The following is a 26,266-nucleotide window of genomic DNA, read 5'->3' as shown; positions in this document are numbered from 1 at the left end:
TAATAGCTATTACTTTGTTATTGATGGAATTCTATTATTAAAATTTTGGAATTTTAATACTACCTATTATCTTTTAGGCTGTTACTTTGTTATTAATTGAAGTTTATGTGGGAGAAGCATTTCATGGGATGCTCCTGTTCAAAGATGCTCATGTTGGTTTATAGGGGAAAATATATGTGCGTGGAGGAGGCAATTGTTGCAATAGACAGAATATTCCTCCTGAATTAAATTGGTTCCTTCTTGCCATTTCACGGTTATATAAATTGATACAATTAGGGTGCACATGGTTCTTCAAATTAAATTAAAATCAAACTAATTCTTAAAAAAACGGTGACCGATTCAGGTCTGAACCATAATTTTTATTAGAAGTTTTTCATAGTCAGTAGCGTTATAAGAATATATAATATTGAATGAAAGCTATTGACTTGTATTTGTTTTTTCAAATGATAAAGTAAACACACGCTCTTTTGCAAATGTTGGGGTTCGAACCTCTCCCCCTCTTTAAGGATGGAGAGATTATACGCATGTAGAAAGCTATTAATAGTTTCTTATTTTTGGAACCAAGTATATAAAAAATTTGACCGATTCAACTTGTACATATGAAATAATAAGAGTTTCGTAAAATAAAATAAATGATTAGTCATGTCCTTATCACTTAAACTTATTGATAAGAGAAGTAAATATAAACTAAGAGGGTAAATGACCACCAGAGTGGTATCTTAGTCAAGAATAGAAGATGATTGTCATATGATTTGATAAGTAGACATGTCCAGTAGAGCAAACACAAACATCTGAACATTTGAAGTGCAAAATGAAATCACATTAATCAAAACAAATTTTTAAATATTTAAGTGTTGCATTCATCTGCATCCTGCTTGAAAGGGATTGCCTTACCCCTCCAATAGGATCGGAACACATTCTCTCATCACCTAAGAGAGGAACAAAATTCAAATATTATATTTACAGGGGAAAAAAAAAAGTTTCAAAGTTCAAAACCACATTAAATGGAGCAGAGTTACTTAATTTATGAAAAAAATAATGACTCACAGTAGTTATGAAGAGGTCACATCCACAGTCAAATGTGAGGAGAGAGCGATTAACAGGCTTGGGCTTTAATCTAGCAGGCTAAAATTCGAATTAGTCATTGAAAAGTTAAGCACGCAATTACACAATCTTGCCCAAAGTGGCCCATGGGCTCAATAATTCTTTCATTAATTGAAAGGTGCATGGGTGGCAAAGTTTGATACAATTTACCAACACGATTCGAACACGACACAAGTTAAACGGATTTGGATTAACCATAAGCGGATTGACACGATTAATCCATTTAGTTAATCGTGTCGTATTTGGATTAAGTGATTCAACCATATTACTCGTTTATACCCATTTAATCATACATGTTATAAGCAAATTTCTATTTAAGTTTTAAAATAATTATCTAAATTTGTATCTTATAATTTATTCTTTTGTATATTAGAGATTATTTAGTAATTTGATTGGATTGAAACTTATACTTTTCTAGTATTTAAAGTTTGATGGAATATTATTAATAATTTAAATAATAAAATATTTAATTTTATTAAACAGGTTATACGTGTAACTCGTTTAATAAACAGGTTGGGTTAGTATCGAGAGTTCTTGATACGATTATTAAATGGGTCGTGTTTAAATTGAACTGTTTACTAAAATATCCTTAAATTGATACGATACGATTAGGATTTACGAATACAAATTGCCATGCTAAGAAGGAGAGACTACTTATGTCCTATAATAGATTATTGGGGTGTCTGAGAGGCCCACACCATCATCGTCCAAAGAAATATTAATAACAAACAAACCCGGAGAGATGATTAACAGGATTTGGCCCAAAATCAAAAACAGTCCAATTGAACAGGACCGCATCTAAAATTTGGACACACAAATGCAGAATCCTACCTAAAGCGGCCCATGGAAAAGTGGTCGCGTTTGGGCTTGTTTGCTTCAATTAGTTCCAAAGTATATACAATTGGAATTATTATAATTCAAAGCGGTAAAAGTGAAAAACTAGCTACTCTCAGGTACTCGTATGCAATTAAAGTAGATATAAAATCCTAATCTCCTCTTCGTTCCCCTTGTAGCCATCTAGGGTTTGAGCTTGTTCAATTGGTGCTCACTGCACAGCGTACCTCACCACTGTCAAAATGGGTCGCATGCACAGTCGAGGGTTTGTTCTTCTACTCAATTCAGTGATAAACACTCACACACGCATATATGACACATTTGTGCATATGCACTTATGATTAACACTGCTATATGTGCACACGCGCGCGCGCGCACACACACATATATGTAATCTATCAGCTAGTTTTAAAATTGATGTAACTTTATGTGTGTTTTGTGGTTACAGTAAGGGTATATCAGCTTCAGCTCTTCCATACAAGAGGACTCCACTAGGTTTACTTAAGATTCTCTGCTCCGGATGTATTAGATTCTAATTCCTTTATTACTTTTATTCTCTCGCTTTCTTTTCATTGAATGATACCCTAATGTGTCCTCAATAGTGTTTGTTTGGTGTTAATGATGTATATATATATATACACACACATTTTCCTCGTGGTTTAGAACTCTTTAAGCATGTCCATTGAAGGTTGATTGTAGTCATTTATATTTGATAATAAAAAATAATAGTCCTGAGGGAAATCAAAAGGTTGTGAAACCCTGTATTATATTTTATTTTTAAGATTAATAAGAAAACAAAGTAATTTTTGGACCCCATGGATACTGAATGGTCATATTCTATTCGTTGTACATTATTGTGTATAAACCCATTGTCGTAGGTTCATGGTGGAAAATGGAAACTGTTAACATCGCAGATGGTGAAGATATTGAGAAGTGGATTGTCAACTAGTTTAAAAAATGTACCAATATGATTTTAAGTTTCATTAATAGTTCAATGATGGGAGATAAACATGTTCCTTCAAACTCTACATAAGCTACCAATGGAAGCTTTTAATTTTAAGGGATAACTAAAGATTACACAATTAACTAAGCTATTTATGTTGTCAATTATATGGCTGAGCAAGTTGATTTTTTATTTTTTATTTAAAAAAAAAAAAAGGAAAATTTACTTCTGGATATTTGACTTCAAATCAATTTTCCTTTCTTTTGTTTGGTTTTGTGACAATTTGATACCACGTTAATTATTTTCTTCTATGAATGAAACCATAATTGTGTTCATTGTGCTTGCACTGTTCATTTATTTCTTATTAACAATTGGCATTTTGCTGAAACTTCTCATTTTGTTTGATCATATGTTGTGGAGGAGAGTTCTTCTTATTAATACTTGGACCATGGCCACTAGCCCAGGTAGTATGAGCTCTCCTTATCAAAAGGGAGGTTAGTGGTTTGAGTCCCACATGGAGCAGTGTAGCGTGTGAGTGTGTGCATGTAACGCTTACCTATCAATATATATTTATATACTTTGCATTTTGGAACTTCTGGCATCCATGTCTGACATCTTTTTTACATGTGTAAAAGAGTCCACTGTTGATTTAGGATGTGCATGACTACTACACTGTGTTGTGACACTTTTTTTTCCCCTTTCTTTCTTTTCCCCGCAAATCATAGCTAGCAATTCAGTATTTACTCAATCTGCATTTTTGAACTTATCAATCTCAAACCTTGCAATATATATAAGGATTAGCAATATGGTTTGTAACACACATTATGTGTTCGTGTTTAGATATGTTGGAGTTGCCATGTCAAGTATCATAGATATTGTGGTAATTGATCATCCTATTATCTTAAATGTTACAAGTTTTACTTGTTCTCAATTATGTATCATATCCTACCTCTTCACTATGTCCCGTCATGGATGATTTTCTTTCCATTTCCTTTGTATGAAAGTATGTAGTCTGTTCAATATGTTATGTTTTATTAATTGATTTTGCGCACTAGATAAATCCTTAAACCGCTTTACGATTTAAATATTTCTCATCTCATTTTCACTGAACAATGCCCAAGTATAGTTGGTGTGATATCTTATTTTAAAGTTGTAACACTAATTCTTTTCATTGTGATTTATTTTAGTTTTATGATTATATCCTTGTTTTTTTATTTTTGATTTTTTTTTTTTTTTTTCCGCTTATCTTGCAGGTTGAGGAGAACATCTGCAAGTTCGTGAAGAAGGGTATGACACCTTCTCAAATTGGTGTTATTCTTCGTGATTCTCATGGGATTGCTCAAGTGTGGAGTGTCACTGGAAGCAAGATATTACGGATACTCAAGGCCCACAGTACACATTCCATTATATGTTGTTTATGTGATTATTTAATCTTGAATTGAATGTATATGGTGAAACTATTTTTTGAGTTTCTTATAACTGGCTAGGGCTTGGTCTGAAATACCTGAGGATCTATACCATCTAATTAAGAAAGCAGTGCAATTCGGGAACATCTGGAGAGGAACAGAAAGGATAAGGATTCCCAGTTTAGGTTGATCCTTGTTGAGAGCAGGATTCACCGACTTGCTCGATGCTACAAGAAGACAAAAAAGCTTCCGCCTCTTTGGAAATAGTATGTTTTCAGACATTTAATTTCTATCTTTAGCTTTGAAATACTTCTTTTCTGTTACTATTGCTTTGTTGCATTTTAGTGAATCATTAAATCTTAAGTATGCTGGGGTAATGACTAATGAGAAATGAAAACAAGCATTCTATAGAATGAGTAACCACATCTGCATATTAGAATTGCCAACGTAAGATTCACCTTGTTGGTTGATGATATGTTTCATAATGATGTTGACATTACTGGTTAAATAGTCTGTTATTTTTCTTACACCAACAAGTCTGTCATGGTTTTTGTTGCATTAAGACAAATTTGGTCATGTTTAAGAAGCATTGAGTTATAATGATTAAGTTGGGTTTTAGGAAGGCACATGCTAATTAGGGCTTTCAAGATTTGATCATGATGTCGTCCTAGATTGATCTTTCCAGTTGCAGTTTACGAGATTTGGTTGTTCTGTGTATGTTGTAAATTACGTTCAGACTCAGAATTTGAGTTTGTTGTTTCATTAAAACTTGGATCGTATTTAAAATTACAATATTTGTTGTGAGAGTAAACATTCGGACTAATGCTGATTATGTGGGTAAAACCAAGGTGACTACTTCCCGTTCTGAGTTTTATGGAGTCAGGAAATATGACAAAACTTATTTTCTTCTCCTAGTAGTGGGTGTGGGATTTGATCATAATGTATGAGGTTTGTACCATGCCTTTTGCCAACTTCCTTTTGGAAAGCCCTCCTAATACATGAGAAGAAGGAATTGAGGAAAATCTATATCCTTCTGTTTCTTCAATAAATATTAGGATATACTGAAGATCCTCCTAGTAGTGGATGTGGGATTTGACCATAATGTTGTAAGTGTTAGTACCATGCCTTTCTCTCAAGGACGTGGGGATCTGCTGATCTTTTCCTTGACATTCTATCTAATTCAATATTTCTGTACCCATAATGGCATGATTATGTCTTGGTTTAAAGACCTTTGGTACGATTGGCATGGCATGAAAACATTTTGAACATTCCTTCCACCTTTTGGATTGGCCAACATACGGTCTTCTCTTACTAGACTAACTTTAAAATTATTTAATTCACAACATGATACAGGTAATCTAGCTCCACCAAGACAACATGTAGAGGTGGTTTAAGTTCTACACTATCAGCACCTTTGTAGAATCGTAGTGATAGAAAATGTTTCTGAAGTGAAATATCTTAATTAAATCTTTTTTGATTCCTGCTCCAATGAACTGGAGCTCTAGTGTCTTTCTTTTGTCTGGGGAAAGCGGTGGCGAATCCACTTCTTCTCCTTGACTATATAGGTTTTAGGATAGGGAGTGTCGAACTAGGTATATGTAATTTACGGGAAGCCGCCTCATGGGAAACTAGGCCCCAGTTACACCGCTGAAAGAGTCATCACTTAATAATATTTCACTTAGGCTTTCGCTATGTTATATATAATTCATAGAACCACCAGGCTTGTATGGAGAGTGCAAGTAATAACACAAGGATTTTGATAGGATATAATTTTTCCAGAAGATATGGTAAAATTGAGAATAGAGGGGGTTAAAAAATGATTTGGCTAGTAGGTGGTATTTAGACAGGCAGGTGTATGTTAATATTATTCATGAATGTCTTCAAAATGCTTTAACGGCAACTCTGTGTCTTTTGCAAGTGGTAAAGGAGCACTGATTTCTATTGTCAAACTCAACAGGTTGGATTAGCAGAGTTTGGCAACTTGTCTTTTGCATGACGCCTTGACTCCTTATTTGCTTCTCGCCCATCTTAATTTTTTTAATTCATTTGGAAAGTCAGCAAGGCAACGATGAGTATATAGATTTCCGTGATATTGCTACATCAAGTATCTCATGTAAAAACTTGTGAATCAAAGATATCAAATAGTGAGTGGTTGCATAATCATAAGCATGAGATTTTCATGTGACCTCCTATTCTTGCATGTTGTTTCTAAAAGTTCCAATTGTTGTCTCAATTAATTTTAAACAGACACATTTTCGAAGCAAAACAATTAATTTTAAAAGTATTGTTTGTGCCAAAGAGAAATTTTTGTCCTTTGCTTCTCTTTAGTTTCAGTATTAATTATTAATTTTTCTCTGCGTGCAGTGAATCTACCACTCCCAGCACTCTTGCGGTCTAAAGAAGATGCCATTGGTAACATCTACGGAACGTTTTCATGGTTGAGCAGATTTGGAGCTTCTATCTAAATCTTTAGATAGCAAAACTTCAAGATGCAGGAGGAACTCTAAAAACAATGGTGATGAGCTTGTCACAATAATTTTGGGAGTTGATTATAATGATCAATGATGACGGTTATTGTGATGCTAAAATTATTGGATGGAATTTTTTTCATGTTTTTCAGCTTGTACGGTGGCGAATCACTGCAGGGTGTAATGAGATATATTAAGGGTTAACCGTACAGGACTAACTTGTCTAGAATGGGAGGTGATCAATCTTATCTTGGGAATTTGAAGTGTGTGTAGTCAATGTAAAATGAATGTGCAGATTTTGATTTATTGATTGCATAATGTATTATTGGAGATTGGGAAATGCATATTAGCAATTCAATTTTTTTATAAATTGGGAATTACATACTCACAAGAATAACGAGGCTGACCGCGAAAAATTACAGTACTTTCGTTTTAATATACTTGATATTGTATATAAACTATTTGTAACACTTATCTTGTCGACCTTTGTTTGAACATTGGCCCACCCATAAGAAAATTAATAATAATGATATAGGATCAAAATCATCTATAATTGGTATATAAAAGGGGATTTGCGAAGAGTTAGAAGTATGTAATATTAGACTTTTTTTTTTATTTTTATTTTTTATTTTTGCATGCAAAAGAGTATTTTTTCCTTCATATCGAGAAATAAACATTGATACATAGTAGGACGAATTAAAATAAAAAAATAATTGGATTTATTAACAAGTGAATCGTTAATATCTTATTATCTATCAGTCATCAAATCAAAAAGCAGAAACACATAGGTCCTGCCCTATCAGGACTCATAGTTGACTTGGCCCAACCAGAAAACGACAGGTGTCTTATGACCAAGTATATCATGGTATACCATTTGAAATTCTAACCCAACATCATCTCCCAAAACTCGACGCTTTCTCTCTCTAACCCCAATTTCACTTTACTCTACCATTTCCTTCTTTCTCTCTCTCCACTCACCGCCGCAACCTCCACCCACAACCACCATTTTTTTTCTTTGTGAATTTTTTTGTTGGAGGTGAATGTTTTGTAGCCTCCAACATTAAATTAGTGAACTGGGTGTTTGAGATCGCATCCCAAAAATGGCACCGTCGTCCGATTGGTGGACCACTGAGCCACACCGAGGAACTTTCCATCTAGCAAGTGGTCGTCGAGTTCTAACGCCTCGCCGACGAAACTTCCTCCTCCACGGCCACGAGTGGTCGCCACCGCCACAAATCCAATCGGAGAGTGGTATTTACAGAGTCAATTAACAATGGTCCAAAATTGCGGGTGATGTTACGTAATTTCACGGAGTTGGGAGCTGGGAGCCAAAATTGGTGATTTGATTGTTGTGGGCGTCGGCTTGCACCGGAGAATTGGTATCTAGCAGCCGTTGAAGATGGGTTTAAGGTTGCATTTGGTCAGCGAAGCAGGCAAATTTGGTATTGTTGCAAAAGCAGAAAGATAGGAGTAAATTCAATGGGCTCAAGCAATCGGAAGAAGAAGAAGAAGAAGAAGAAGAAGAAGAAGAAGAAAAAAGGATTCTGAGTTCGCAATACAAAGAGAAGGCACTGAATTAGGAGGAAATCATGAGATTTTTTCTCTCTAACAGGCCAAGTAAGACAAAGACCCATCTTTTTTTAGGACAATAGACCTGGAAAAGCAATACCTAACCTCTCATTCAAAGGGCTAAATATCCAGACAGAAGATTACAAGGTCCAAGAACATCCACGTTGTCCATTAATGACTGAACAATGTGGGAAGTGAAGAATCTAGTGAAAAAACACAAAATGCATACATACATCTATTAAATCAAAAAATAGCTTTGTTAAACTAATAACTTCTTTCACCTACCAAGAGGGTGAAGATTTCAAGTGCCGAAGCAGAGTATCAATGCAAAAACCCAATTACGTTCTTGTAAATCGTAATGCCTTCTTCTCTAAAATAATGACTAAAAACACACACACACATAAATAAAGAGTACTGTTGAATAAGTTAAAAAGGTTCTAAAGGAGTCTACAATTACATTCACAGCTCTATGATTACCTGCCCATGCTCATCCTTTAGATCAAAGCTCATCCTAACCTTGCCCTTCTCCTCTCCGTTAAACCGAACCCAAACTCTGTCCGTTAATGCAGCAAAATCCAGAAGTGCAGTTATAGTTCCGGGGATGACTATTATTGGGTGACCAATCGGACTATGATCCATGTCTGAAACTACAACTTTATCATCCTCCTCAATGTGAGCCAAATGTTGAATTACATAATCATCATTCTGCCAAAAAAAAAAAAGAAAAGAAAACTCAAAACTAAATTCATTAAATAAATAAAAAAACTTACCAATCAAATATTACTCACCACTGCAAATGTATACATTGTTGCAGTCTTCATTGGATTGTCCTGTTTCCGGGCTCTTATAACTGTATTGCTGATAAACATTATCACTGCCAACATATTTCAACTCTATTAATACAAGTTAATTTAATCAAAAAAAGCAAAACAAAACAAAAACAATAAAAAAAAACCCCTTTCAGACCATACCTCCATCTCCCCTGAATGGGTTCAGCAAAGGTGCTTTAATACCAACTGCTCTAGCATACACATTTGGAACTTGTTCAAAGGGAACTGTTTTAGTTACATGATTTTGCGCCCAAAGTGTTTCTGCAAATATGTAAAGCTATAATTTTAAGAAAATTCAAGATAAAAAAAACTGTAATCATCAAACAAAAGAACACATGAAACAATTAACTTCAGGGACTCTCATTCAAGAACTCTGAAAATATTGAAGAACATATTAAAAGAGTACGTCTTGATAGCAATACAAATCTAAAGATTCCATGAAATCAAATTAATTCATAAAACAAATTTTTTTAAAAAAAAACAATTAATGCAAGATCATATACCTTTATTTTTCACGACAGATATCGTCCTCTGCTTTAGAAAAACCTCTGCGTCTTCTTGTTTTTCAAGAACCTTCAACAGCTGTTGAAGATTTGCAGAAGCTTCACCCTCAAAGTAAAAATCGTAACTTTCTAAACCCTGGGCATTGAATTCTGCGTACCAGGTCCTTCCTTTATCATCCACAATGCCTACTGAAACTCCATCCCTCCAGCAACGAAAGACTCCATTGACATGAAAACTGCTCAATGCTTTCAAGATAACTATGGCTTTCGAATTTCTAAAACCTATCTTGCAAAGTGTGAACGACACCGTCATCTTCTCTGTAGTTCTTGACATCTTTCTTGGAGAGAATGAGATTGCCGTGACCGTTGCATTTAAAAAAATCACCTGGTTATGTTGTTATCACCTAGAGCTGCTTATATTTAAACGAACCTGGGTATGTTGGCCCCAGGCCTTGTGGGTTGTGTTAGTCAGACGGACTCAGGACGAAGTTAGCCCACTTTAAGGGGGTTAGTGGTTAGAGCCTAGGGGTCTCAATTCATGCAGTGAGTTGTAAGGTATTCTACTAATGAGCTCCACCCGTTTAATAAATGTGTCAAGGATCTTTAATATTAACCGGGATTTATTTATTAAACACGTTATTAATGACTTACTTAATAAAGTAAAATATTATATTATTTAAATTATTAATAATACTCAATCAAACATCAAATATTAGAAAAATATAGATAGTTATTTTGCTACTTAAATAAAAATTTGTTATTAAATAATCTCTAATTTATAAAATAATAAATTATAAGATACAAATTTAGATGGTTATTTTGGAATTTAAATAGTTAAATGGGTTGCACGGGTTAAACCCTTTAACCCAAATACAATACGATTAACTAAAGGAGTTAATCGTGCCGACCTGTTTACGACCCAAACTCGTTTAAGGTCAACCAAAATTCGTATCGTGTTGGTGGATTATGTCATACTTTGACACCCCTAGTTAAAAGGGAGGGGTAGGATGCAAGCCTCGAGCACAAGCTCTCGAACACAGGGAACAACCCAACCATTCGAACAACATAACACTTAACGAATTTTCTATAATTCAATTTTCATATTATTGAAAACGAAAATTTAAATTATTCAAAATCAATAATTTAGAAATTATAACAGTTTATGTTATCAATGACTGAAGAATAGTTTCAAAATAAATATATAAATAGACAAGCAAAAAAATTGAAATATTTTAAAATTTAAAAAAAAAAAAGTATTTCAGGGAAATATTTTAAATTTCATGTGACAGTTTTTTACATCTGCTTACTTAGAATTAAATAATAATAATAATAATAATAATAATAATAAGGAGGAGGAGGAAGAAGAAGAAGAAGCCAATTTTTTTATTTATAAAAAACCAATTTTGGAAGGACTTGTTTAATAGGTTTCAAAACAATTCAGACATCATTTTAAATTAAATTTATAGCTATTCTCTCTCACACACAAACACCCCAACCCCTCCCTCCCTCTCCTTCTCTGTGTGTGTGTGTGTCTCTTTCTGATTGTGTATTCATTATTTTAAATTAAATCTAATAATGCAATTGTCCCTATTAATTTTTTAGCTCTATATGCGCACGACTGAAAATTAATTTGTTGAAACATTGTGGTGTATTCATCATTGTAATTTTTTTTCTATAACTTTAGTGGATTGAAATTTATTTATTTATCACAAAAAAATATAATGATGAAATTATCCCAAGATAAAAACAAATATTTAAAAATTTCCTTTAAATTAGTTACCGGGTCTTAATGGGTTGACTTGAATCATTTTGACCCAACTCATATTCGACCCCACTACAATAGGTTGAATGTGAATCACAATTCATACTTGACCGCTCATATTTAATTTGGTCCAAATTTGACTCAACTCGCTCATTTGACACCCATAGGTAATTGTTAAAACCCGAACGATGGTCAGATTGACAGCCTAAACTGGTGCACACAATACAAGTTTGTGTCAAACCGATGCAATTTTTTTCAAATGAAATTTAAGAAGCACGAATATTTTTACGACGTAGCAATCAAACATTCAAAGTATTAGCCAATTCTGCCTTTTGTCTGTACCAAACTGGTCCACGCCTAACAAACAGTTCTTGTGATTTTAAGCAGATTTGGGTTGTTGCAGGACAGACGCCTTTTCGGTTTATTGCACTGGACTACTAAATATTTAATTAATTAGTAGTACATGTTTTGGAATTGTGGCCATTTCTATCACCAAGCCAAACATCACCTATATACTTTTGTTATTATACGAAATACTTTAATATTTAATTAGCTTGAATAACAATAACAAAATTGGAAGTAAAGAAATAAAAAATAAAAAAGAAAAAAAAAAGAAAGAAGAAGTTATTTTAAAAATAAAAAATAAAAAATTAAGTTGTATAAAGAGTAGTTATGATATTATAAAATAAGTGATTATGCATTAATTAGTTCAAGAACCTGTTTGTCATTTTCTTTAAAATAAAAAGGTAAGTAGAATGCAAATTTGAATATAAAATATAATATATACACATTTATTTTATATGCAAGAATAATACTATATATATATATATATATATATATATATATATATATATATATATTTTAAATTCTCACGTAATATACATGATATGAATTTCATTTACCTCATGATTAAATTTAGTTTTATTTATTAATTTTGTCAAGAGAATTAGTTCAGGACTTAAATTTCGTAAATAAATTATATATTATAATGTTCCATGTTCTTAAAAAATTAAAATAATGCAATAAAAATTCATTTCAAAATTGGGACAATCAGCATATGGTATGAGTGTTCATTTATTAATGATTAAATTTATTATTATTCATTAATTGATTACAAATATAATTGGATCCCAACTTAAAATTATAAATATTTTATTACTTGTATTAAATGGTCTTAAAAATTATATTAAAATATAAAATAAATAAAAAAAAATTATTGGATTATGTTGTAAAAATATGCGTGTAGATGCAAAAATTCACTCAACTTTGACAAGACAACGAATTCTCTACAATTACTACACCCAAAATAATAATATAAAACAAACAGTGAACTAGAGAAATTATATAGAGATGAGGGGGTATTTGGATGATATGACCGAATCTAGGATTACCTAGATTGCTTACGTATCCCGCATGGAGTGCGGGAATCAGGTCGGAACGTATTCTGGTGATGAGAATTGGATCTCTAATTTTGGGGCTTTACCCTTTTTTCTGTGTCCCCCTTATTGAGGGTCCTGAGCCCTTTTTATATATAGGAAAAATCATAATCGATTCCTTTTAGGACTTGCATTGCTTGTCTCTTAAGAATCTGAATTACATCATACTTTCCTTATAACAAGGATTTACATTATTTAATTTCCATAGATTATAATTCTACTTCTGATAGAACTGTTACTAAAAATGGATTTAGTGACATATTCGTAATTGGGTTTGGGGTTTTATCATCTCGGGTCTTCTTGATGAGTTCAGCCTATTATGCTTAGTTAACCTGGCTCAAGCTTCTTGCAGAGGCCCAATTTGAAGGTTGAATAGTCTCAGTATTTGTGGTGGTCCCCTTATATGCTGATGTGTCTTGTCTTAATTGAAAGGGGAGATTTTTGCCCCCACACTTTGCCCTCAATTCCCTTTTGTTTGACGTGATAGCCATAACTAGAGGGAATTAATCTTAGCTAATGATTTGTAATGGTAATTGTAGTAAATCAAAATGTCCGAGGCTTGAGGCTCCTTGGCTATGCGCCTGAGGAATTTTTTGATGTCTTCGGACTCTTGAGATTCTAGGTATTTGATTGATGCCTTTGGGCCTTTGGGGTCCGAAACATGCACTTTACTGATTCCTTTGAAGTTTTGTGGTCCAAATCATGCTTTTCCTTGACAGTGATATATGCCTTGGAGTAGTTTAATATCTTCGGAATATTGAGGTCCGAAGCACGTAATTCCTCGGTCTCTGCATGTGCCTTAAGGAATTTACTAATGTGGGAGACTTGGGATCCGAAGTTTATAGTTCCTCGGCTTCTGCATTCGCCTTAGAGGAATTTTATTGATGCCTCCGGACTATTGAGGTTCGAGGCTTGTATTCGGACTCTTAGGGCCCGAAGCTTGTTGTTCTTAGGCTGTACGCCTTAAAGGAATTTATTGATACTTTCGAACTCTTAATATCTGAGGCTTGTGATATCCTTAACTTCATGCCTAAGAGGAGAAGATTTCAAAAGTGAGAGATGGTCTTCAGAATCGTAGGTCTGAAGATTTCAAGAGTGAATAATGATGGTGATCATTTTTAATAATCATCCTAGAGATCAACATAGTGTTTTTCTTGAGCAATTAGCTTCAACTTTCCTGATTAGCATTCCGAGGTAATTTATTTTTATCCTTGTCACTGCTCTGTGCTTCAGAGGATATGAAAATTTTAACCGTCGACTTCTTTGAGTTCGAGGTAATTTTCATTTCATTTTGTTCCGCGGTACTTTTGTGTCTTAAAGAAATTTTGAGGTACTCGGACTCTTGAGATCTAAAGGCGAATGTTTATTCCTCGACAGCTCTTTGTGCCTTAGAGGAAACTTGAGGTCCTTGGACTTTTTGAGTTCTAAAAACAAATTTTATTCCTCGGCAGCTCTTTGTGCCTTAGAGGAATTTAGTGATACCTTCAGATTCTTGAGATCCGAGGTATCTATTTGACTGGTATCCTCAAACTCATGAGGTCTAGAGTGTGTGTCTCCTCGGCCTCTATATGTGCCTTAGAGGACTCTTATTGATGCCTTTGAATTCTTAACTTTTGGAATATGTGCTGCATTCATACTATCATGATTCGAGGAATTTGAAAAGGATAGGCTCAAGAAAGAGAGTCCCTTGATATGTAGGTTTCTGATTGAGCGATTTCACTTGAAGACCTATTTATCAAGGGGCCCTTTCTTGGCGATCGACAATTGTGGGATTGCACTATATATTGAACTCACGTTTTTCATTTATTTACGATGTGGGACAAAACTTTTAACGGGTTGTACACTATTAGGCCAAGTATGTGGGCCTGTGAGTGTAACGGTCATAAAGAATATTTGCCCCCATTTAGGTTCAAACCTATTGACTTAACTTCAGACTTTTTGCATTCGAGGTGGTAAGTTCTTTGGCCATGAGTCTGAGAGGAACTGTATTATACCGGACTCTTGAGATCCGAGGGCATGTAGTTCCTCGACCATGAGCCCGGGAGGAACTGTATTGTACCGGACTTTTGAGGTCTGAGGCATGTAGTTCCTCGGCCAAAAGGGATTGGGGTTATGAGTCCCTTACTAGCTCTATCCCACCAACTGAGAAACTTTTGAACTAATTTCTGTTGATAAGTGAAATGAATATATCTTAATGGACAATAGGAGAAATGCAATGGTGATACACCGTAGCAGATTTTTTTTTTTTTTTTTTTTTTTAAATGTAAAAAGGAGGAAAAATAATCCTTTCTTCAATTCATGATAAAGCTTGAGCCGGAGAGAGAAAGGAAAACGAAAGTACGAAAACAAGGAAAGAGATAAAAATGAAAAATCCAATGAAACTTACTGAAGCTTTTAAAAAGAAAATCCCTAGAATAGAACTCTGTTAAGGGAGTTATGACAGATGCAATAAAATATGTGGAAGACAGAATATAAAGAATAAGGGAGTTACAGAACCAACCTCCCGAACATCATCAACAGTGTGAGATCTTATTGGAATATTTGCGAAGGTTTTCATGTTCAGCTTCAATAGATCTTGAACCTTGACATACCCATCACTCCTCATATTCAAGTTCAACTCAGAAGCCATGTGCCGCAATATACGTGTCCTGTAAATATTATATACAGTATACACAAAGACAAAAATTGCTCAATTCATATGACTTGCACAATTAAATATTTTTATGCACCTTTTGGTTGCTGAAGGAAAGTATGGAAAGAAAGAATCAAAATTTTGAACTAATTTTTTTTTCAAAATAAAGAACTTGGATTAAAATTTTGATTATTTTCTTTTGTTGCTTGAAAAACTTGTGTTACAAAAATTGGACACATAACAACTACATTCGCAAAGTCAAGCCTAATACAACTAAAAAAACAACACAACTCTTCTTAATTGAGGTGGATTTTCTAATTTTTTGTAAGCCAGTGAAACCAAAATTGAAAAATACGGAGCATATAATTAATCAAAAATTAAAACAAAAGTCAAAAGTAAGAGTTATGTTTAAATCATCATATAAAATGGGCATCAAAAATTTTCATCATTACCTAATTCAAAAACAATCAGATCCAAGGCAACAAATCAATTCAACCTCCCACTTTCAGAAATTTTTTGTTTTGGTGTAATCTGCTTCTTCAGCTCTAATCATCATTCAACCTCAAAGGCCAACTTGTTTAATCACATGGACTTCAAAAAATAGAAATTTTATTTACTTACTTATTTCTACGAGTAAAAAAACCCAATACAAAATCCCAAATAAATTGAAACGAATATAAACAGATAATATCACACAAATAATTAGAAGAAAAAATCAAAGAAAATATACTCTACATACATGAGTCTCCCTAAAGCGTCAATTTTATCTTTAACACCGCCGCCGCCGCCGCCGCTGCCGCTGCCGCCACGGCCTCTCGACCTCTCACGGCTATCTTTCATCTCTAAACCTCTTCCTCTACCACCACTGCCATAAATACAAAAACAGTGCAGCAAATCACATCAGAAAACAAAAAAGCCCTTTAATTCCACTCATGCGTTGAGCTTTCTTTTCAATTTTCAATGTTTACTAGGCTGCCAAACATAGAGAAAAGAAAGGAAAACATTTTCTGCAAAACAGAGAGAAAAGAAAGGAACACCTTACCTTCGACCAGAATGAGCGAAAGCAGAGGAGGATGAGCTCTTGAGGCTGTCCATTAAAACTAGGGCACGAAAATTGGTGCGAAGAGAGGAAGACGAAGTAGCAATGGAGACAGGAAGAAGAGACACAAACCACCGCCTGCTACAGAAGCCCACATCGATGTGTCGATCCGTTTGGTAACTGGCGTTATGACGATGCTGATGTAGCCCGTGTGTGGTATTACGTTTTTTTAGTGAAGAAGGAAGGCTAGAATACATAATACAAAGACACACAGCCCATATCGAATAAACAAGCCCAGCCCAATGACTAAAATTACCGCATAAACAAATTCGGAGTTCTTTTTTGTGTGGCCAACTAAGACAAGCAATAAGAAAGAAATATCCTCTTGAATTATTGTAATAGAGTCTTGATTGACATAAACTATCGTCCCTTTACAAACATTTGATGATAATACATTATGCAGCCAATAAATCAAAATCTGCAATTTGAATCATTGATTGTACATTGACCATACACACTTCAAATTCCAAAGATAGATATATCAGAAGCAAAGAGGCCAGTCTCCCATTCTAAATCATTTAAGGTCCTGTATAACCCTTATAACTCATCACAACAAGCACATTGCGTGATTCACCACCATACAAGCTGAAAAACATGAAAAAATTCCATTCATTAACTATAGAGTTCCTCCTGCATCTTGAAGTTTGCTTGTACTGAATATACTAACAGGGAGAGAGAGCAATAATAATCTTCAATTTTTTGGAGTGTCTTACAATTTATCAAATCATTGCCATCAAATTCAAAATTATAATTCAAAACACCAAATATTTCCTCCTCTTCCTTAAACAACAAAACTTTCGTCTTCATGATAGCATCATAGTTCAGTAAACATAGAGCCGAAGAGAGAAACTACAAATCTGCTCAACCATGAGAACGCTCAGTAGATGTTTACCACTCGTATATCTTCTTTAGGCCACAAGAGTGCTAGCTGTGGTAGATTCACTGCAAACAGAGAAATTTAAATAATATTGAAACTAAAGAGAACCAAACAATACGTTTAAAATTAATTGAGAACAACAATTGGAACTATTAGAAACAGCTTGTAAGAATAGGTGGTCACATGAAAATCTCATGCTTATAACTATGCAACCACTCACTATTTGATATCTTTGATTCATAAGTTTTTAAATGAGATACTTGATGTATAGCGACATCACAGAAATCTATATACTCATCATTGCCTTGCTGACTTTCCAAATGAATTGAAGAAATTAAGATGTGCAAGAAGTAAATAAAGAGTCAAGACACCATGCAAAGACAAGTAGCCATTCTCTGCTAATCCAACTTGGCAATAGAAATTAATGCTCCTTCATCACATGCAAAAGACAAGTTGCCATTAAAGCATTGAAGATATTCATGAATAATATTAACAGACACATGCCTGTCTAAATACCACCTACTAGCCAAGTCATTTTTTAACCCCCTATATTCTCAATTTTACTATATCTTCTGGAAAATTTATATCCTATCAAAATCCTTATGGTACTTAACACTTTCCATACAAGCCTGGTGGTTCTATGAATTATACAACATAGGGAAAACCTAAGTGAAATATTATTATGTAAATAGTCAAGCGGAAGAAGTGGTTTCGCCATCGCTCTCCCCAGACAAAAGAAAGACACTAGCGCTCCAGTTCACTGGGCAGGAATCAAAGATTTAGTTAAGATATTTCCTTTCAGAAACTTAGTATTAAAGGTGACTTATTTTGCTTGGTTAAAAAGACGCCTCCACATTTTCTATCACTACAATTCTACAAAACCTTTAGTTCAGTAAGAGAATAATGTATGTTGGCCAATCCAAAAGGTGGCTGAATGTTCAAAATGTTTTCATGCCATGCCAATCATACCAAAGGTCTTTCAACCAAGAGGAACTTTAGGAAACATAATCCCCATTATGGATACAGAAATATTGAATTAGACAGAAAGTCAAGGAAAAGATCAGCAGATCCCCATGTCCTTAAGAGAAAATGCATGGTACTAACACTCACAACATTATGGTCAAATTCCTCACCCGCTACTAGGAGAAGAAAATAAGTTTAAATATATTTCCTGACACCATAAAACTAAGAACAAGAAGTTGACTACCTCTTTAGTGGAACCATGGAACAATAACCTTGGTTTTACCCACAGAATCAGTATTAATGATTCACTAAAACACAATAAAACAACAGTAACAGAACAGAAGTTTTTCAAAGCTAAAAATACAAATCAAATGGCTGAAAACATACTATTTCCAAACAGGCAAAAGCTTTTTTGTCTTTTTGTAGTATCGAGCAAGTCGGTGAATCCTGCTCTCAACAAGGATCAACCTAAACTTGGAATCCTTATCCTTTCTGTTCCTCTCCAGATGCTTCCGAATTGCAACAGCTTTCTTAATTAGATGGTATAGATCCTCAGGTATTTCAGGACCAAGCCCTAGCCAGTTATAAGAAACCCCAAAAATAGTTTCACCATATGCATTCAATTCATCATAGACGAATCACATAAACAACTTATGATGGAACGTGTACCATGGGCCTTGAGTATCAGCAATATCTTGCTTCCAGTGACGCTCCCCACCTGAGCAATCCCATGAGAATCACGAAGAATAACACCAATTTGAGAAGGTGTCATACCTTTCTTCGCGAACTTGCAGATGTTCTCCTCAACCTACAATATAAACGGAAAAAAATTTGAAAAAGAAGGATATAATCATAAAACTAAAATAAAACACAATGAAAAGAATTAGTGTTACAACTTTAAAATAAGATATCACACCAATTGTACTTGGGCATTGTTCAGTGAAAATGAGATAAGAAATAATTTAACTCATAAAGGGGCTTACGGATTTATCTAGTGAGAAAAATCATTTAATAAAACATAACATATTCAACAGACTACATACTTTCATACAAAGGAAATGGAAAGAAAATCATCCATAACACTGGGATATAATGAAAGGTAGGATATGATACATAATTGAGGACAAGCAAAAATTGTACCATTTAAGATAACAGGATAGTCAATTACCACAATATCTATGATGCTTGATATGGCAACCCCAAAATATCTAAACACGAACACATAATGTATTTTATATACCATATCTCTCATGCGCGCGCACGCACACACACACACACACACACACACATATATGTATGTATGTATGTACATTTCAAAGTTTGGGATTTATAAATCAAAAAAGCATATCGAGTAAATACTGAATTGCTAGCTACGATTTGCGGGGGAAAAAAAAAAAAAAGTGACATAACACAGTGTAGTCATGCACATCCTAAGTCAACAGTGGACTCTTTTAAACATGTAAAAAGATGTGAGACACAGATGCCAGAAGTTCCAGTATGCCAAGTGTGTGTGTGCGTGTGTGTGTGTGTGTATATATATATATATATCTTGATAGGTAAGCATTACATGCACATTGCACACAGTCACACATGCTACACTGCTTCATGTGGGACTCGAACCACTAACCTCCTCTTTGAGAAGGAGAGCTCATACCACCTGGGCTAGTGGCCGGGTGGTCCAAGTATTAATAAGAAGAACTCTCTTCCACAACATATGATCAAACAAAATGAGAAGTTTCAACAAAATGCCAATTGTTAATAAGAAACAAACGACCTGCCCAAGCAAAATGAACAAAATTATGGTTTCATTCATAGAAGAAGATAATTATAGTGGTATCTAATTGCCACAAAACCAAGCAAAAGAAAAGGAAAATAGATTGACGTCAAATATCTAGAAGTTCATTTTTCTTTTTCTTTTTTTAAAAAAAAGGAGCAGAAAAAAAGAACTTGCTCAGCCATATAATTGCACAACATGACAAACTTAGTTGATTGTGGAATCTTTAGTTATCCCATAACAAATAAAGTTTTTATTGGTAGGTTATGTAGAATTTGAAGGCACATGTTCATATCCTATCATTAAACTATTAAAGAAACATAAAACCGTATGGGTATATTTTCCAGATTAATTTACGAGGCACTTTTTTGTATCTTCACACCATCAGCCATGTCAATTGTTGGCATTTTCTACAGTGGACCATTCATGATAGATATATACATAAGAATGTACAACAAATAGAATTCGACTATTTGTTATCCACGAGACGTCCAAACATTACTTAGTTTTCCTTTTTAATCTTAAATAAAATAAAATAAAATACAGGGTTAGCAAATCTTTTATTTCCCACAGGACTCTGATTAACAAATAGAAATGACTATAATGAAACTTCACTGGACATGCTTAAGAGTTCTCAACCGAGGATAAAATCTATATACACACACACACACATATATATTATTAACACCAAACAAACACAAGAGAGTAACAGTAATAGAGGAATTAGAATTTCATACATCCGGAGCAGAGACCTTCAGCCAACTTGGTGGAGTCCTCTTGTATGGAAGAGCTGAAGCTGATATACCCTTACTGTAACCACAAACCACACACAAAATTACATCAATTTTGAAAGTAGATCGATTACATATATGTGTGTGTGTCTGGATATATAAAAGTGTTAATCATTAGTGCATATACATATGTGTACATATACATGTGTGTGTGCGTGTTTTTATCACTGAATTGAGTAGAAGAACAAACCCTCGACTATGCATGCGACCCATTTTGACTGCGGTGAGGTTCGCTGTGCAGTGAGCACCAGTTGAACAAGCTCAAACCCTAGATGTCCAGAAGGTGAACGAAGAAGAGCAGATTACGATTTTATATCTACTTTCATTGCATACGAGTAACTGAGATTAGCTAGTTTTGCACTTTTACCCCTTTTATAATAATAATTGAAGTAAACGAGCCCAAACACAATCACTTTCCAATCTGTATGGAGCCCGTAGGCCGCTTTAGGCGGGATTCTTCATTTGTGAGTCCAGATTTTCAATGAGGTCCTGTACAATTGGACTAATTCTGATTTTGGCCCAAATCCTGTTAATCGATCTCTCCTCCTCCTCCCTTCTTTCTTTCTTTTTTTTTTTTTTCGGTGGACAATAATGGTGTCAGGCATCTTAGAGCATGCCATAATCTATCACCTGCAGTCCCCCCTTCCACGTGCACCAAGAACATTTCCTGGGTATGACCTACACTGACTCTGGGTGTGACCTACATTGGGCCAATCTGAGGTAATTGAGTCCAAAAATGAGAACTTTCCAATCTATGTTGAGCCCATGGGCCACTTTACGCAAGATTGTGTATTAATGTGTTCACTTTCAATGCGGTCCAGTAAAATTTGACTCTGTCATTTTGAGCCGGTTAGATTAAGGAACAAGCCTGTTAATTGATCTCTCATACCATTGACTTTGGATGTGACCTCTTCATATATCATAAATGAAATAACTTTGCTCCAAATTTGGTTAGTGTGGTTTTGATCTTTGAATTTTTTAATTTAATTTTTCTTTTCTTCTTTTCATGTAAATATGATCTTTAAATTTTGCTCCTCTGTTAGGTAATTATGACAGAATGTGTTCTGGCCCTATTGGAGTGCGGTTAGGCAATCCCGTTAAACCATGATGCAGATGAATGCAACACCTAAATATTCAAATACATGTGTTTATATATGTGTAATTTATATATGTATATATATAGATATATACACACAACAATATCAGTTGTCCTGATAAGCTAAACAGCATTTGCCAAAACCTTATCTCACACGCACACCACGAATAATATGTTGCTTTATTTATAGAGATGGGAAAGTCGCCTCTTTCAAGCATGATGATAGTGAATAGTGAATACAACAGCTATATATATAAATAAATGCATATATATATATATATATATATATATATATATATATATATATATATATATTCATAATAATATCAATTGGCCTGATCCGTACAAAAGTACAACTACGCTGGTAAGACTTTTGAGATACGTTTTTAAGTTTTTTAGGTTTTCACAATTTATGAGATGTGAGGTTGGTGTATAATTATTTATAGGTAATCGTATAGATCCGAATTTTATAAGTTATATTTGAGAGATCAAAGTTATTAGCATTGAACGGATTTGGTTGGCAAACTATGTACAAGTACTTCTTGCCAATGTGTACCACAATTTGCTGTTCGAAACAATGTGGATTTTATGTGTATGTAACTGCTAGATGACATGTACAACAGCGTTATTGACTTTAGAGCTGAAGTTTTTCGTAACATACAACTTGTCTCTTTAATAATAATATCATTAAATAATTCATAAATCATCTTATTATATATTATAAAACATTCAGGCTTGCTTGTTGGGTTGATGGAACTAAGAAGCTGACTCCGTACAAGCATGCTTATCTCTGAATTTATTTAAATATTATGAAATGCAATTTAAGGTTTTGGAAGATATATGATATACCGCCATCAAATTGTGTGTGATCCTATTGAGGATGTGGATTTTTCTTTCTTTGCTTCCAAACAAACTACTATTTTAGGATTTTTTTTTTTTTTTTTTTATTTTCAAAAAAGAATAAGACTATAAATAGAATTCTTAGAAAGAGGAAATGGATTTCAACGGAATTGAATTTGAAAATGGATTTTTTTTCTTTAACAATTTGAAAATGGATTTCATATGCTTTGGGTGAATGGGATTTTACAAGAATTGGAATTTGATGGAATTTCAGGAGAAATTTTTATAGCGTAGTTTAATTCGGAAATAAATGAGAGGATTTGAGGAAATTTTAGTAATTACTTATGTGTTTAACTTACCAAAATTATCCTATATGATTATTTTATCTCCTCTCTAGCTACAGTTATACCAAAATTATCGAGCTAAAGTTATTTTATTCATGTTTTTTTTTTTAATTCTATCCTAAACACAAATGGAATCCTATTTTAATTAGAATTCAATTCCTCTTGCAATTCTAATTTCAAATCTCAAGAGAATTTAATTACAATCAAAGCAACTTTCGGATTAGGAAACAAAGAAAAATACAAGTAGGATAACTTTCGGATTAGGAAACAAAGATTTACTCGGTTTGTTTTTTTTTATTTTATCTATATATATATATATATATATATAGGGTTAGGGTTAGGGTTACTCATTGAGTTGAAATATAATTTGCTGATTTCCTGTTCTAGGATTCCCTCTCAATCAAACTGGTCGATAGCGGACATGGCGGCTAATAGCAATAATAAAAAAAATTATTGTTGTTGGTCTGAGCTTCCACAAGAAGTGCTGGAGTTGATCATGGCACATGTGACCACAACGTTCGATCTTCTACGATGTCGCGGTGTATGCCACTCACGGCGATCTGCTGCGGCGAGGGTGCTATCATCTGAAATTACGAATGGAGTACCAAAAAGTAGTGCTACTCCATTACTACTCCTGTACAGTACTAACGAGTTATTATGTGATGATCATCGCAAACTGTTATGTCTTGGTTTTGGCAAAAACACCACCACCACAGAGTATAGGTACCGTCCACCCAACATGGAGAGGTTGTCGTACAATGATGATGATGATGTGGTATACCAGATTAGTTGTTTGGAATTTAGAAAAGCCATGGAGAGCTTCCTGAGGGCAGACGACGCCGACGTTGTTGAGGAGGAGACTGATTCCGGCGGTGGCGGTGGCGGTGGCGGTGGTAGTAGTGGTGTTGCTGTTCCCAAAAGGACCGTATGTATCGCTCCCCATCGTGGATGGCTACTACTGTATCCCTATTATGAGAAGGGACTGTATCTCTTCAATCCCCTTTCAAGAATGGTTGTCCATCTTCCACCACCACCCAAACAGTCAATGATCAGTGACAGAAAGGACCTTAGATTCATCACATCGTCCAGTCTTAGCGATCCCAATTGCATGCTCTACTTGTACACCATATACTCATATCATATCGCTGTTTATAGATTTAGTCATAGGGAGTGGACGCCTGTTTTCACTAGAGGAAGCTACAGATGGGTTTCCCTTATATTCTAACAGGGTAACTTCTACTGGCTTGATGATGGTGGTGCGCTTCGATGCTCCTTGTTGGATAAATCTTTGTCTAATTACAATGAGGAGACGGTATGCAATTGTCCTAGTACTTTCAACTCATACACTGAGGTATGCAATTGTTTTAGTACTGTCAACTCATACAGTACTGAGGTATGCAATTGCATTGGTACTATCAACGGATACAGGTACTTTAGGTACTTGGTGGAGTCGTGGTCCGGTGAATTGTTGATGGTTGTGAGGAATTTTGAAAGTTACCAAGATTCTAATGGCAAACCAAGAACCAGAACCAAGTCGTTTGAAATTTTTAAGTTTAATTGGAGCAATCGTAAATGGGAAGATGTGACTAATTTCGGTGATCAAGCTCTATTTTTAGCTCATAATGATTCAAAGTTCGTTTCAGTTAGATACAACCCTGAATATAAACCCAACTCTATCTATTTCATTGATGATGTCATCTTATCTAACTCACTTGAAGAAGATTTTGGAGTGTATAATTTGGAAAAACGCAAGGTGGAGTCATTAAATCTCTCTCATGAACAGATGCAATATAATGTACACTATCGATGGTTTCAACCGATCCTATAGTCTATATTGCTTGATGTACGAAATCTTTAATTTTCTTTTTCTAAGGTTTTGTATGGTCCTATGGGCTATATTGCTTGATGTACAAAATCTTTAATTTTCTTTTTCTAAGGTTTTATATGCACTCTTGTTAATCATACACAGTGAAATTAATGGTTGTACTTTTGTTCCTCTTAATATTAACAGAAACCTTTTACAGCTGATTTTCATTTTAAATTTTGGCTTTTTTAATAGCTATTACTTTGTTATTGATGGAAGTCTATTATTAAAATTTTGGAATTTTAATACTACCTATTATCTTTTAGGCTGTTACTTTGTTATTAATTGAAGTTTATGTGGGAGAAGCATTTCATGGGATGCTCCTGTTCAAAGATGCTCATGTTGGTTTATAGGGGAAAATATATGTGCGTGGAGGAGGCAATTGTTGCAATAGACAGAATATTCCTCCTGAATTAAATTGGTTCCTTCTTGCCATTTCACGGTTATATAAATTGATACAATTAGGGTGCACATGGTTCTTCAAATTAAATTAAAATCAAACTAATTCTTAAAAAAACGGTGACCGATTCAGGTCTGAACCATAATTTTTATTAGAAGTTTTTCATAGTCAGTAGCGTTATAAGAATATATAATATTGAATGAAAGCTATTGACTTGTATTTGTTTTTTCAAATGATAAAGTAAACACACGCTCTTTTGCAAATGTTGGGGTTCGAACCTCTCCCCCTCTTTAAGGATGGAGAGATTATACGTATGTAGAAACCTATTAATAGTTTCTTATTTTTGGAACCAAGTATATAGAAAATTTGACCGATTCAACTTGTACATATGAAATAATAAGAGTTTCGTAAAATAAAATAAATGATTAGTCATGTCCTTATCACTTAAACTTATTGATAAGAGAAGTAAATATAAACTAAGAGGGTAAATGACCACCAGAGTGGTATCTTAGTCAAGAATATAAGATGATTGTCATATGATTTGATAAGTAGATATGTCCAGTAGAGCAAACACAAACATCTGAACATTTGAAGTGCAAAATGAAATCACATTAATCAAAACAAATTTTTAAATATTTAGGTGTTGCATTCATCTGCATCCTGCTTGAAAGGGATTGCCTTACCCCCTCCAATAGGATCGGAACACATTCTCTCATCACCTAAGAGAGGAA

General features: G+C 34.2%; 2 protein-coding genes and 1 pseudogene across 2 annotated transcripts; 1 reads left to right on the top strand and 2 right to left on the bottom strand.

Annotated features, from left to right (window-relative positions):
* The first annotated feature begins 2,067 nt into the window (after positions 1-2,067).
* On the top strand, positions 2,068-7,125 carry LOC132299118 (small ribosomal subunit protein uS15-like; annotated as a pseudogene).
* A 1,437-nt stretch (positions 7,126-8,562) lies between these two features.
* On the bottom strand, positions 8,563-16,783 carry LOC132300959 (uncharacterized). The gene is made up of 7 exons (XM_059798261.1): positions 16,530-16,783; positions 16,227-16,352; positions 15,356-15,503; positions 9,658-9,991; positions 9,296-9,415; positions 9,113-9,198; positions 8,563-9,029 (listed from the first exon to the last, which is right to left on the bottom strand). The coding sequence occupies exons 1-7, from the start codon at positions 16,781-16,783 to the stop codon at positions 8,784-8,786; spliced, it is 1,314 nt and encodes a 437-aa protein (XP_059654244.1). The 3' UTR covers positions 8,563-8,783.
* A 284-nt stretch (positions 16,784-17,067) lies between these two features.
* Positions 17,068-22,284, bottom strand: LOC132299117 (small ribosomal subunit protein uS15-like). Its single transcript, XM_059795580.1, has 5 exons — positions 21,182-22,284; positions 20,938-21,010; positions 19,096-19,234; positions 18,814-19,000; positions 17,068-17,528 (listed from the first exon to the last, which is right to left on the bottom strand). Exons 1-5 carry the CDS (start codon positions 21,202-21,204, stop codon positions 17,495-17,497), a joined length of 456 nt encoding a protein of 151 aa, XP_059651563.1. The 5' UTR covers positions 21,205-22,284; the 3' UTR covers positions 17,068-17,494.
* Positions 22,285-26,266: the final 3,982 nt, after the last annotated feature.

This window comes from Cornus florida, unplaced genomic scaffold (genome assembly GCF_030987335.1).
Source record: "Cornus florida cultivar Cherokee Brave unplaced genomic scaffold, ASM3098733v1 CherokeeBrave_3.0.0_Hap2_Chr03, whole genome shotgun sequence".
NCBI lineage: Eukaryota > Viridiplantae > Streptophyta > Magnoliopsida > Cornales > Cornaceae > Cornus > Cornus florida.
The sequence above is the reverse complement of the archived record's forward strand: the minus strand, read 5'-3'. Positions and strand labels throughout refer to the sequence as shown.

Excerpts from the sequence above, each read along its gene's own strand:
- LOC132300959 (XM_059798261.1), bottom strand. The coding sequence starts at position 16,783 with ATGTATTCTAGCCTTCCTTCTTCACTAAAAAAACGTAATACCACACAC. Across the intron at positions 15,504-16,226 it reads GACGCTTTAGGGAGACTCAT|GACACGTATATTGCGGCACA; the intron begins GTATGTAGAGTA and ends TAATATTTACAG. Across the intron at positions 9,030-9,112 it reads CAATGTATACATTTGCAGTG|AATGATGATTATGTAATTCA; the intron begins GTGAGTAATATT and ends TTTTTTTGGCAG.
- LOC132299117 (XM_059795580.1), bottom strand. The coding sequence starts at position 21,204 with ATGGGTCGCATGCATAGTCGAGG. Across the intron at positions 19,235-20,937 it reads TGAAGGTCTCTGCTCCGGAT|GTTGAGGAGAACATCTGCAA; the intron begins GTATGAAATTCT and ends TTTATATTGTAG. Across the intron at positions 17,529-18,813 it reads CTTTTGCCTGTTTGGAAATA|TGAATCTACCACAGCTAGCA; the intron begins GTATGTTTTCAG and ends CTCTGTTTGCAG.